The 13,446-nt window shown below is 44.5% G+C and overlaps 1 protein-coding gene across 11 annotated transcripts in view; it reads left to right on the top strand.

Annotated features, from left to right (window-relative positions):
* Positions 1-13,446, top strand: part of RAPGEF4 (Rap guanine nucleotide exchange factor 4) — a 284,010-nt gene that overhangs the window by 253,450 nt on the left and 17,114 nt on the right. For all 11 annotated transcript variants that reach the window (XM_077883031.1, XM_077883030.1, XM_077883032.1 and 8 more), the window contains 5 exons: positions 197-343; positions 2,089-2,186; positions 7,682-7,807; positions 8,226-8,404; positions 11,554-11,644. In XM_077883031.1, the coding sequence (XP_077739157.1) occupies positions 197-343; positions 2,089-2,186; positions 7,682-7,807; positions 8,226-8,404; positions 11,554-11,644 (641 nt within the window). The remainder of the gene's footprint in view (positions 1-196; positions 344-2,088; positions 2,187-7,681; positions 7,808-8,225; positions 8,405-11,553; positions 11,645-13,446) is intronic.

The raw sequence follows: 13,446 nt of genomic DNA, 5'->3' as shown, positions 1-13,446 counted from the left end.
TGTACCTATTAGACCAATGCGAACGTCAGGAGTTTTGGAAGTGGGCAGGCATAGGCATAAATGACTACAAATAGGTACAATAGTAAGAATGAGAAGATGGCACAAATTTGGGAGGATATCTAAACTTTTCTCATTGTTGATTTTTTTTAAGAACTCCCAAGACTAATTTACCATATTGTTACTGCCTTCCCAATAGTTCTGTTTAAAGTCTATTGCATGGACCACACCTACACAACCATTCGGGTGCCAGTGGCCGCCTCGGTGAAGGAAGTCATCAGTGCAGTTGCTGACAAACTGGGCTCTGGGGAAGGCCTGATCATCGTCAAGATGAGCTCCGGAGGAGGTAACAGCCTTAATTAGCCCTTTGTAGCTCCTGCAAAATGGAATATCCCATCCAAACAGAAACCCTGCCAGGAGTTAGCATGGCACTTCCAAGAGGATCCAAAGGGACAAATCGGTGCTGTGTGTGCTCCCACAAATAACAAAATAATATGGTTAGAAGTGGGCTGGGTAAGTGTCTAATATGCCCTATTTTATTTTATACCCACTATAAAGCAGAAGGAGGTGAAGCGATCTATCTGAGGCAGCCAGAGCTGAGGACTCTAGTGTGGATGTCAGCTTGGAGTTCTTTCTATATATAAACCCTAAACAAAAAAGTTTAAGGACTTGGGCCTCTGAAATGTGGACCCTATAGGCAATGGGTTTCCAAAAGTCTGAAGCTGGAGGTGATTGTAGACTAGATCTTTCCATCTAATGATGGTTCTGTTCCTTACCCCTTAGAGAGGGCAGGAGCCCAACTCATCGAATTAAATGAGGAATAGTTTCCCCATGGGATTACTCAATTGCTGTATGCTTTCTTGAAATGTCATTTGTTCATTTTCTCTATATATTCACTGGCTACTTAGTATAACTGGGACGGGAGGGATGTGTTGGGTGTAGCCATATCCCCAAGCTGTTGCTAGGCCGGCAAGGAGGTGGAGTAAATGAACAGTTACAAATCCATGCTGGCAAGAGTTTTGGGAGGGTCAGCATGGATTGCAGCGAGAGCCCGGAAGAAGGAGCAGTAAGGCTAATTTACCAGGAAATGATTTCATACCCACGAGGGTACGGGATCAGGTTTGAAGTCAAGTGGTTCTACTGATGCAGGATTTTTAATTGCATCATGGATTCCCAAGATACCCCCTCCCACTTCTGTCCTAGTCACACGGATCCAGGATGCTTGCCCTCACCCATCCCTGTGGCACATTCTCTCCACAGCTGTCCCAGATCCCTCCTTCTCCTCCTTCAGGTTTTCAGCCAAATGTCCATGTCCAGCCGAGGCCCCCTCCTTCCTTTCTTTGATCCCCTTCCTAAAATTGTATCCTCTCCTGCTTACGTACACTTCCTAGCCTCCTTTCCTGCCAGTTTCTCTCCTCATGGCTGCTCATTCTCTGATATAATTGTCTTGTTCACTGTCTGCATCCCTCACAGTGATAGAAGCTCTTTTGGGACTGGGATATTTTTTCCTCCCATGTTGTTCCCTTCTATATCCTCAATGCCTAGAGTAGTGTCCAGCACATAGTAAATGCTAAATAAATATTTGTTGAATGAGTTAATTTTTAAAATATAGGAGGCTTAATCTAAGTCATGCAACTGCCCTCCAAATTAGGGAATCAGAAAAAAAAATAAGAATAATGAATTTTGCATCTTAAGTCACTTGGGATGTCAGAACCCCCCTAAGTTTTCTAAAAGTGATCTTTCCATCTCAAAGTGCTGGGCATTGTTGCCATCTGGAAAGATAATTTGTTATATAAATAGCAAGTGTGGTTCTTGTATATAATTACAGTTGCAGCGCAGAACTGGGTGAATTGACCCTCGGGTATTTCCATTCCTGTTTTGTGGTCATTTTCCGACGGCATCCTGAGTGTCATGTGGCTGCGTGAATGCTGTGTCTTTTTTATTCAGTGGGTCCCTCCAGTCCTGTATTTTATGCAGTCGCTCTGCGTGTTCCAGTAATTCACTGAGCTGACAATTTGTTGGTGTGATTAGGGCAGTGCAGCAAATCTCAGATGCATTTAATAGGCAATCTCATGCTTTTTATGTTCACAGAAAAGGTGGTGCTCAAACCTAATGATGTTTCAGTATTTACGACGCTCACCATTAATGGACGCCTATTTGCTTGCCCGCGAGAGCAATTCGATTCACTGGTAGGTGTGGATGGCCTCCTCAGAGCAGTGTCTGCAATCAGAAAAACTTGTCTGGAGCTTAATTTTGCAGTTACGTTGAACCTAGTTGCTAAAAACTCTTGAATGCTACTTGGCTTTTTCTTTTTCTGTGCTCTATTAGGTAAGCCTCAGGTGTTCATTTGATATGCTCTGAGCTTTAGATTTTCTTTTGTGGAAATTAGCCAAGTAGCGCCACTATTGGGGCATAATTCAGCTTTTAGAACTGTGTAGTAAATCGCCTCCTTGAAATCCCCCCAATTTAGATACTAATATTAAAAATCTGAATGCTTAGACCAGGAGAGAAAAAAACTATTTAAGACCAGACATTGCGATTTATCATGCTCCATTGTGGGATGTAAAGAGGCATTAGGGCAAAGCTACTCTCCCATCTAAGAAAAATGCAGTTCCCTGAAAGTGCTCTCACTTGTGTAGGAAATACCAGAGGCCAGCAAGTTTCTTCCCTACATCCCTAAAACTCTTGTTCCCAGCCCACACACAGCTCTCTTGGAGTAAAGGACTAATCAGCCCATGCTAACAATTGAGTAGTCTACTGTCTTTTATGCAGGTGGTAGGGTTCATTTCTATTTATCCTATAAAAATTAGACATGTTGGTGAGTAGCTCTCAAGCTGTCTCGGAAAGCCTGTGGGGCCAGTTCAGAGGATAGGGAACCAGCTTTTTCCATCTTGGGACACACAAGGGCTGATTTTACTAAGAAAAGTGCAACACAAGAGCCAGAGGTGAACAGCATCACATTTCAGGGGGACAGTTTAACCACGTAAGTGCTGTATAAATGCACTCAAGTGTCATCAAATCAGACATTAGAAGTAAATTAAGATTCCTTTCCTCTCAAGAACGTTTGGCCTCTGGTAATTCTTTGTTCTAGTTTGGGGAGAGCCATTTTGTTCACTCCAGTGCAGCGAAGTGGATTTTTGCCATATCCTGAGTCTGGCTGGAGGGGAACTTGGCAAATATGGCATTTGTTCTGTGACTGTCCCTCAGCCGTCTCGGCCCATGAGCACTCTCACTTGCCTCAACCACTGGTGCTAGAAGTTCAGTCTGTACCCGGTCCTTTCATTTGTACCTTTAGTCCTCTACATGCAGCGCTCTCTAAAAGAGCAAGAGTTCCCAACACTGAGGGGCTGGGGTGGGGTGAAGGGGGGGGGGGGGATGTCGTAAACGAGTCGTGCTGCCCTCTCCTGGAAATGAACACCATCAAAAGCCAGTTTAGCTGTAGCCCTAGTACAGGTGCCGCGCCGTCTGTTTGCCACACGGCCTTCAGCTTCTCTTGCCACCTGGTCCTTGGCCGCAGCAAGAAATGAATGACATGGTGTGTGGAGGGAGAGTGTGGACTGTTTCCAGCTCCCTGTAGGGGAGACACTAACCTTTTAAGCCTCTGTTTATGTGCACGTCACCCTGCAGCCTTCCGAATTCTTCATCCTTGTTAGTCTTCCATTTTAAGGCCCAAGCAATTGAAAGGCTACTTTGCAGCAAGTGCTGGGGGGTGTGAGCTTGTTAGCTTCCTCCATTTCGGTGCTGTGCCGCCCACGGGGCCGCGGTTACACCATCACACCGAGGAATGGTGGAGCCTTACCTGCCTCACAAAACTGGACACATGGAACCTCTTCCAGCTTCCCAAAGATTTCTCTGAGGACAGTCTTTCTAGGAAGAATCACACACAGGATGACTCTGCAGTGCAGAATGTTGGCCAAACCCTTTGATCTATCAACACATACTTAGGAAGTGTCTGCTTTGTACTCAGTGCTACGCTGGCTTCTGTGTGACACTAGACCAGTCGTCCCAGGGATTCTGTCCTTATGATGGTTACGGTCATGTTAGGGAGACGAGACTAACACAGATGGCCTGGAACAAAACAAATTATAGGGCTAAACTGTGTTGCCTGGAAATAGCAGAGGGCCAGCCATTTATCCTAGTTGTTTGGTCTCTGGAGCTTTACTCTTGTGACATTTTATTTGAGCAGAAATGTCAGTACAGAGCAAATTATAAAAAAATCCCGTTGTACTATGATTTGGTTCTACTCTTATCCATTCCCTAATTTCTTGGACTTTTATTTAGGGCTTACTATATCATTCCAGGTGTTGTGGATGGTTCTGGCTCTGGGATGGTCTTTTTTTTTTTTTTTTTTTTTAAATTTTTATTTATTTATGATAGTCACAGAGAGAGAGAGAGAGAGGCAGAGACACAGGCAGAGGGAGAAGCAGGCTCCATGTACCGGGAGCCCGACGTGGGATTCGATCCCGGGTCTCCAGGATTGCGCCCTGGGCCAAAGGCAGGCGCTAAACCACTGCGCCACCCAGGGATCCCCTCTGGGATGGTCTTGAAGATGAATCCTTCATGTGCCGCAGGGAAGTCACAGTGTAAGGAGGGACTCCAGAGAATAAAGAGAATACAGGGGACGAATGCCACTGCAGACCCAGGCACAGAGGGGGAAAGAGGGATGCTGGGGTGGCAGCTTCCATTAGCCAGTGTATCCTTTTATGTCTTGGGCTCTTCAGTTGGAAATCGGGAGAGTAATAATGCCGTTCTCCCAGAGGGAGAGTATATGGGAGTTCTGTGCCTCTGGATAAGCAGTGTTCAGACTTGCCTGGGCACTGCAGACCCTACAAGCACCTCATGTGACAGGAAATCTCCACAGGACTATATGAGGAAGTGGAGCAAGAGGATGCTTCCTGTGGAGGCCCGGGGTCAGCATGTCAAAGAGGGAGAGGGCTTTGGTGAGCCCTGCCCACTCTAAATAATTACTATTCTATTACTCTCTCAAAAGGGATGCAAGAATGATAGACCAGCATCTGTGACTTAAAAATTTTATATATTTCTTAGTATTGGCATCTTCCCTGTAGTTGCTGCGTTTATCCCCTCTACGGAAAGCCATAAGGCCTCAACGGAAAGAGATGGGATCTTGGTAGGCTGGGAAGGAAGAAGAACAAGAAGGCAGTTGCACGGAACAGAGGGCTGTGCACACAGCAGCAGCAGCAAGAGGGAGGAGAGAGAATGTGGGGGGCCTGTGTGAGCCTGACAGGGAGTCCTCAGACCCAGACTTTAAGTGTCCGCAACTTCAGGGGCGCCTGGGTGGCTCAGTCAGTTGAGTGTCCATCTCTTGATTTTGGCTCAGGTCATGGTCTCGGGGTCGTGGGTTGGAGCTCTGCCTTGGGTTCCACACTCAGCACGGAGTCTGCTTGTCCCTCTACCTCTGCTCCTCACTCCCCCACCCCTGCCCCCTGCAGGCGCTCTCACTGGCTCACTCTCTCTCTCTCTCTCTCTCTCTCAAGTAAATTAATTAAGTAAATCTTTTTTAAAAAGTGTCCCCAACTTTCTACCTAAGACCTACCCTGCTTGAAGCCATTCTCCTTACTTGTTTCCCTAAGCTACTTGCCCATTGCTTCAGGTCAGTTCCCCAAGCTTCAAAGCATTGGAATAAATGTTTTTCTTCCCTACTCTGTATGCCCTGTGTAGAGCCAGTCAGGAACAACAGTGCTTAGCTCTTACGTCCAGGCATTGCACAGATTGTACTTTCCTGTCCATTTGTGTTGCCACAGCACCTCTCGGGAGGGGACTTTTTATGGAAGGAGGGGGTGGGAATAGGGACCTCCTCCGTGCCGGGGACTGTGCTTACCTGATAACACTGACATTATTCCCAGTCAGTCATGTTAAGAAGCCTGCATACCAGGGTGCCTGGGTGGCTCAGTGGCTGAGCTTCTGCCTTTGGCTCAGGTCATGATCCTGGGGTCCTGGGATCGAGTCCCATATCGGGCTCCCTGCCGGGAACCTGCTTCTCCCTCTGCCTGTGTCTCTGCCTCTCTTTCTGTGTGTGTCTTTCATGAATAAATAAATAAAATCTTAAAAAAAAAAAAAAAAAAAGCCTGCATACCCACTACTGCGACACCAAGTTCCCAGAACTGGAAACAGACAGTCAAGAGACAAGGGAAAGCATCCAAGTCTGTGTTGTTAGAGTGAGATTTGCATTTAAAGTCTGTTGCCCTCTAAAGCTGGTCTGTTGCAAAACCCAGCTTTTCGTCTGGCACTCGCAGATTTTCTAAAGCTGTTTGAGCTGTCTGTTTGGTTCCCCTAGACTCTCTGTTCCTGACGAACAGGTCTCCCGACAGCTTTCCAGCCTCCCTACCTCTCTTGCCATCTTTCTACAGACCGTCCTGGGTGCTCAGGGAAAACCTTGCCCTTCTAACCCAGCCAAGTTTGTCTGTTTAATCTTTTACAGCCCGGCTTCTTTCTCCAAGAACCTCTTCAGGTTGCACTTTCCTTTGAATTGCCCATTAACTCTCAAAAAAGCCTACTCCTGTTCTCCCACATGTTTATCCGTGTACCTGGGCATCAGGTGTGTGTTGATGCTTTTGTCTGTCTTTTATACTCACAAATTAATGCCAGCAGCTGACTGTTTATTGAATATAGAGGGACTCCGTGGTCAGGGCTGAGCCTCCCTTAGACTGTAAACTTGCAGGGACCACTTACATCCTGGATGTGTCATTTCTTTAGCACCCAGAAAGCAGGGAGCATTTCTGGAATAAAGTGGTTATGGATGATGCTGATAATAACAATGCTATTACTTGCACAACATTAGTATTTCCAACATAAATATTGAATATTTTAATATGGTGAGCATGACATTAGGGAAATTCTCTTTCAATTCATGTGCCTTTTGTAGCTTTGGACATGTATTACAGATCCATAAATGTTCATATATTACACATAAGTTTCCAATGTATATAAATCATTCCTTTTACTAAGGAAAAGCACTCTCGGTCACTTCTCACAATATACAAATGAGATAAGTAAATCAGAAAGTTTTGAATGAGGGTCTTCCAGAAAGTAGCAGAATTTGGTTTCCTGAAGCCCTAAGCCCAAAACACCATGACCATGTGATATCATTTGCTGCTCAGCCTCTCTCCGAGAGTGGAGGGATGGGCCAGCGTATGCAATGTCAGTATGCAGAGCCCTCTGCCACCCAGTAAGCTCAGGCCATGTGTTATAAGAGCTGGACATGCAGCAGCGTCACCACGTCACCAGCCCCTACAACAGTAAGTGGTGCTGTGGCTAAATGTCCAAAACTACCCATGCCAGTACCTGCTCCGGAACAGCTCCAGTGAAAAATAGGAGGAAAACACTTCCAAGGACTTCTTATATCTCTACCAGAGAAAAGGAATTGTTTTCAGGGATCTCCCAGCCCCAAGCACAGGGGAACCTCCATAGGTCACTCCTCCCCTAATCTTATTTGCTATGGTCCACATTTTTCAGTCAGTGGAATTGATGATAATGATGATATGACTCTAAGGATGGCACTGAAGCAAGTGAGCATTAAGAACAAAGGCGTCTTTCCCCTCTGGATAAAATCAAAGTTTCAAGATATTCCTGAAAGCATCTCCAGAATCCTTTCCCCTTAAAGCATTCAGCATGAAGTACTTATCTGTTCTGAGATTCTGATATATTTTTCCATTATTATTCATAGACTCCCTTGCCAGAGCAAGAAGGCCCAACTGTTGGAACAGTAGGAACTTTTGAACTGATGAGCTCCAAAGATTTGGCATACCAGATGACAATTTATGATTGGGAACTCTTCAACTGTGTGCATGAGGTAAGGTGCTCGGTTGAGAGCATTAGAGATACCTTGGCAGTTCTGGATGGGGCTTGCCAGATGGCTCACCTGCAAATGTTGGTATGTGCTGCAATGTGGAAACCACATGACCGTCCTTGTAAATATTGAGTTTATTAATAAAGCCTGTTACAAAGTCTTTGGGTATTAAAGAAAAATCTTCATGAGTGACAGTAAGCTATGTCTTCCTGAGTATGTTAAGCCAATGGCACCTCGTGATTAGTTCTATATTTAAGAAGCCCCGCCGAAGCCCTCTCACTCTGTAGTACAAGTTGAATCCTGGCCAGTGATTGTATTCACATTTGCTGACCAGCGTCAACTTGTCTTGACAAATAGAGAAGGCTCGTTGGTGTTTTGATTGAAAAACAAAGGAATAAAATTGTTTTCTTTTCTTTTCTAGCTGGAGCTAATTTATCACACATTTGGAAGGCATAATTTTAAAAAGACCACAGCAAACTTGGATTTGTTCCTGAGGAGATTTAATGAAATTCAGTTTTGGGTTGTCACTGAGATTTGCCTTTGTTCCCAGCCCAGCAAGCGTGTTCAGCTCTTAAAAAAATTTATTAAGATAGCAGCCCAGTAAGTATCATTAGCTTGGGAAGAGAAGAATGTTTGAACTGCATTTTCATTTTGTTCCATTAGGCTACATTAAAAAAAAAAAAAAAAAGGCAAGATACAGGATCTCCTTATGCACACGGAACAATGACAGGGGCTTAAGAACTGAACTTGTAAAAGATTCGTTTCATTTGGCTTTTGAAATACTGGACATCAGTATATAATCAATCAACGTCTTAGAGCACTGATGCCGGAGTCAAAATCGTGACCTCTTTTTGCTCTGTACTACCTGGCCTTGTGCCTTCTCCAATTTAAAGAGTCCTTCGGCAAACAAAGTTGTGTTGTAGCAAAGTTGTATGGAGAAGGCTCAAGTCAATGTCCAACATGACACCCTCTTGCCAGTAGAGGGCAGTGGAAACATGCACGTACATCTGCACACCCAACTCAGCCAGAATAAAATCAGTAAAATGCATAAAGGCGAGCTAACCTGGTATGAAAATCATCTCCATCAACATCAGAAAAAGCGAGCAACTTATAAATATTCCATTTAATAGCACTTCATGGGAAACAATTTATTTACTGCAGGGGCCAGTTAGATTTCTCCCTGACATGAATTTAATCTTCTCCTGCTACTTAGATATGCCTGACAACCTCCTGTTTACTTCCATGTTTTTGGTATCACCACAATGCTAAAAATAAAATGCTAAATGTGGCCCATGGCTGGGAGACTTCTTTCTAAATGCAGGGAGCTCTAGCATAGGAAGGTGGGGAGCCCAAGTGACCCCAGCTAGCAATTTTCTTGAGCCAAATAGTTTAGATCCCATACAGAGTCTGATTTCCAGAGCTAAACAAAGAGGTAAATGCTGCTTGACATTTCATACATATCCACTTGCCAAATGCTTCGAATCATTTTGCCAAAAATTTGAGGGTTCAACTGGATATCCAAATCTGCAGATTCAAATGCTGGTATCTCTTCATTTGGAAAAGCTGCCTTTTTGAAGAAAGATTTGGTAAAATGATGCTTATGAATTTCTGGTTCAAAGGATAGCCACTTTTTTCTAGGAGACTGAGCACCCTGGTTGCAAGGGACAGGTGTCTTTGCATATTCGGAAGGAGAGGATTACAGAAACTGTGACCATACATGCTTTCCTGTTGTAAAGAGCACATTCTCTCTTCACCTTAGCCTGGCAGTGCTAAATGGCACAAGGAGAAGAGAAAGGCAATCTGCACACCAATGCTGGGGAATCAGAAAGCCTTTCGGGGCCTAATCCTATTATTTTACAGTGGCAACAAAAGGGAGCCTTTCAAAAACTCAGGAATTGTTTGTAATGCTTTTGCCTTTTTTATCTTTCTTCTGATTATGAGAATGAGTAGGTGGCTTTGGCCTTTGGTATAAATTGGCTTGTATTATTTAACCTTTACTAAGCCGTGTGGTCCTGCACTGGAGCTGTTTACACAGCCCCGTTGGAGAAGATTGTAGACTCTCATAAACCAAGATCTACAAGGACGAGATCAAAACCCAGTGGCAATAGCATTTTTTACATGGTGTTTTTAGAGAACTTCAACAAATTCCATGTAAGCTCTTCGACCTGCCCAGAGCTTTATGAAGTTGGGGGATTCAAGTGCTATCATCTCCTTTTGCAGATGAGGAGACTGAGGCATGGGGATAATTCATGACTTACCTAGGGTGATGAAGTTAGTTGGTAACAGTGACCAGAGCAGTGACCAGAAAGGCAGGCCTGTGTTCCTGCAAGTCCAAGATCACGTGGATAGGACAAAGGCAAACACAGGAACGTGATCCCCCTTGCCTTTAGCCCTGGCCGGGGGTGGGTGGGGGGGGGTCTCTGAATCTGCTTTCAGTCCTTGACCTGAGAGCCACTGCCCCAGCACAGCAAAGGCCTTGCTTGCTTTTTCACCAGTGGGATAAGACACACGATAGCTTCTCTGAAATCTATTTTCCTCTTTGCGCACAGACCATTTAAGAATCGCTCATTGCTTCCTCTGCAAAGAGAACCCAGGCAGCAAAAGCAACAATTTAGCCTTTTGCAAAAATGTTCATCCAAACAGGATTTAATTATGATGCAGTTGACTTAGATTACTATACTGATTTGGGGTAAAGGATTTGCACTTGTTGCAAAATAATTCTTTCCCTTTTCAAGGAAATGGCATGAAGAAGTTGGGCGTTCCTTCTTTTTTTTTTTTTTTTCTTTTTTCTTTTTTTAAGTGAAATCACGTACCTGGGCTAAATATTGCCATTCTAGTAAGAATCTTTTACCTTGTTCCACAATATTCTTATTCCCAAATAAACATTCATTAAGGTTAATAGTTGCATAAGTACAGATTCAAAATGACCAGCCTCATCCACATCAGTAAAACACAGAGAAGATAAGGTCACTTTTTTTTTTAAAGATTTTATTTATTTATTCATGAGAGACAGAGAGAGAGAGAGAGGCAGAGACACAGGCAGAGGGAGAAGCAGGCTCCACGCAGGGAGCCCGACGTGGAACTCGATCTCGTGTCTCCAGGATCACGCCCTGGGCCGAAGGCAGCACTAAACCGCTGAGCCACCGGGGCTGCCCTAAGGTTACTTTTTTTGGTCAGTTGTTTAGGTTCTTTGTCAGCTTTATAGGGATCATGACTTGTAAGTTGCTATTTCTCAACAAATCAGAAGCCATGGCGGTTGCAGCAATATGACATCCCGTTGCCCTCTCAGGCTGCCAGGAGGTGACCAGTCTCAGGCTCAATGTCCCAAAGTCTTCAAGGACATTTTGCTTACTTGTCTTATCCTATGGGATGTCTCCGTCCAGGTCTTTTAGGAAGCTTTTAGGCTTTTAGGAAGCTCTTTTAGGAAGCTTTTAGGCTTTTATGAAGGCTTTTAAGGAAGCTCTGAGGTCATCATCACAATCCCTAGGGTAGGGGTCTTTAAATTCCTTCTCAAAACCTGAACCTAGATGGCCAGAACCATCACCTTTCTAAAATTACAGTGGGAAGTCAGATAGCCAAACGTGGTCACCCAAGTGGAACTTATACAGTGCATTAAATCTATCATTGCCTGCTCTCATAAAGAGTCCTGACGAATATTAATGACTATCAGAAAATAGAACTCTAATTTTTTTTTTTAAATCTCACTCAAAGGTGGCATTTTACTCAGCCATGTGCCTCTTGTATTTCAGCTGTAAGGAGTACAAAAATCTGAATTCCTTTTTTGCCATCGTCATGGGACTAAGTAATGTTGCTGTGAGCCGCTTGGCACTCACGTGGGAGGTAAGCTTCAGCTGAGATCCAGCTGTGACTTTTACCTTAAGAATAAAAACACAGGCTCACCAGTGAGCTTTTTTAATAGAAATATCACTCACACTGGTATAACAATGGAAAAGGTGGGACACTTTGAGGGAAGTGACCTGTCTCCTCTTTCCAGTTGCCTGAGAGTATGAATTTAAAAAGGTATTGTCCTTTCGTGTTGGGGGGAACGGGTGAGGGTCTTGGCTTCTTGGTCTGTACAAGGTAAATAATAATACATCTAGTTCCTAGGTAGAACATGAGCCAACAACATGGCTTGCATGGTTTCATAGGTTTTGCTCATAGATGCTGTTGTTCTTTGGAATGTCTGCTTATTGCCTTATCTATAATTAAAAGAGGACAGAAGATCCATTTTTATCCAAGTAGTCATTTTGCTCTGGGGAAAATTAGCCAAAAGGCCAACTGTTTGGCCCAGCTGAGTACTAAGTATCTCTTAACCGCCTGGCCGACCTCTCTGTGTATGGAGGAACAACAGTTGGCTATATTCAGGTTGCGGCAAAAGTCGTGCAGGTGTGTTGTGAATTTCTGGAACAAATATGATTAAGTGGTTTGTTGACAGTTTGTTATTTGTGCTAAACATCTTCATTTTTCATCAGCTAAGTACTCAAAATGTGCCCGACCCCTTACATGTGGTATATAGCTGAAGAAATACTAATCTCTAATAGAACATACACACAAAAATAGACTCTTACTAAAAATAAAAAAGTATGTGTAAGTGGGACACAAAAAGAGGTCAAGGAGTAGATAACAGAGACTTAATTTGCGAGGGTGCTTTAAAAAGGCACCAAAGGCAGCTGTTTGCATTTCTAAATATTTTTCCTTAAAACATTTCCTTCCCCACTTCCCTCTTGAAACTGTTTTCTTTCTCTGCCCCTCCTAAATGTTTCCATTGTTTATAGGACAGGTCCGCACAAGTTCTTCTGTCTTGGGTTTCTCTTAAAATTCCAGGCAGATGCAGCACACAGCAGCTCATCCCCTGAATATAGGAATGAGGGAATTGGTGAGGCCTGCGTGCCACGCAGCTGTATCATCTTCCAGCTGGTAAACGGACAGAGTTAGGGCTGCCACAAAAAAGAGGCGATGAAGCCATAGTTCAGGCTCCCCTGTCTTGGAGCCCAAGGCTCCTAGAATCTCTGGAAACCTAGGGTTTCCCCTCAGAGAGTCTGCCTTCCCCGGCCTGTTTCCAACTACTGATGCCCAGATGGAGACCAAATGATTTGGTGCGGATGATCAAAGAGGGTGTAACACCTTCCAGGGGTCCCAGGAGGCCAGGTGCAAGGATCAGAACAGCAGCCAGACATGAGGCCATAGCATGCCAGGGAACACTATCAGAGTGTCCTTTCTTGGTCTAAAGAGAAAAATCAGGCTGCTTGGGGGCAGGAGGGTGCAGTCAGCAGAAAGAGTTAACTGGTCAGTCCCTCATTTTCACGGAACGTGAAGAGGCCCAGCCTTCGGCCTGCTATGGTTCCCAGCCTTGCGTGATGCTGAAAGAGAAGGTTAACCCCTCCTGGTGTAGAAGCTTCTGCTCTGCCAGGCAAAATGTAATTATACCGTCCTGTAGGAAGAACTTTCATTCGTAAGCATCTTTGATTCGGGTTTCTCTACCTGAACTTGCCAAGAACCTCCACGGGCTTCCCATCCAGCTTGGGCCAAGAGCACCATGGCCCCGACGTGAGCAGGGCGAGACTCAGGGCCTGAAGTCCCAGGAATGATGGAACACGAGTGAAACTGTCCATGAGTGAAACAGGGAAAGAAACCTCCAGCAC

Source organism: Canis aureus, chromosome 34 (genome assembly GCF_053574225.1).
Source record: "Canis aureus isolate CA01 chromosome 34, VMU_Caureus_v.1.0, whole genome shotgun sequence".
NCBI classification, from domain to species: Eukaryota; Metazoa; Chordata; class Mammalia; order Carnivora; family Canidae; genus Canis; species Canis aureus.
The sequence above is the reverse complement of the archived record's forward strand: the minus strand, read 5'-3'. Positions and strand labels throughout refer to the sequence as shown.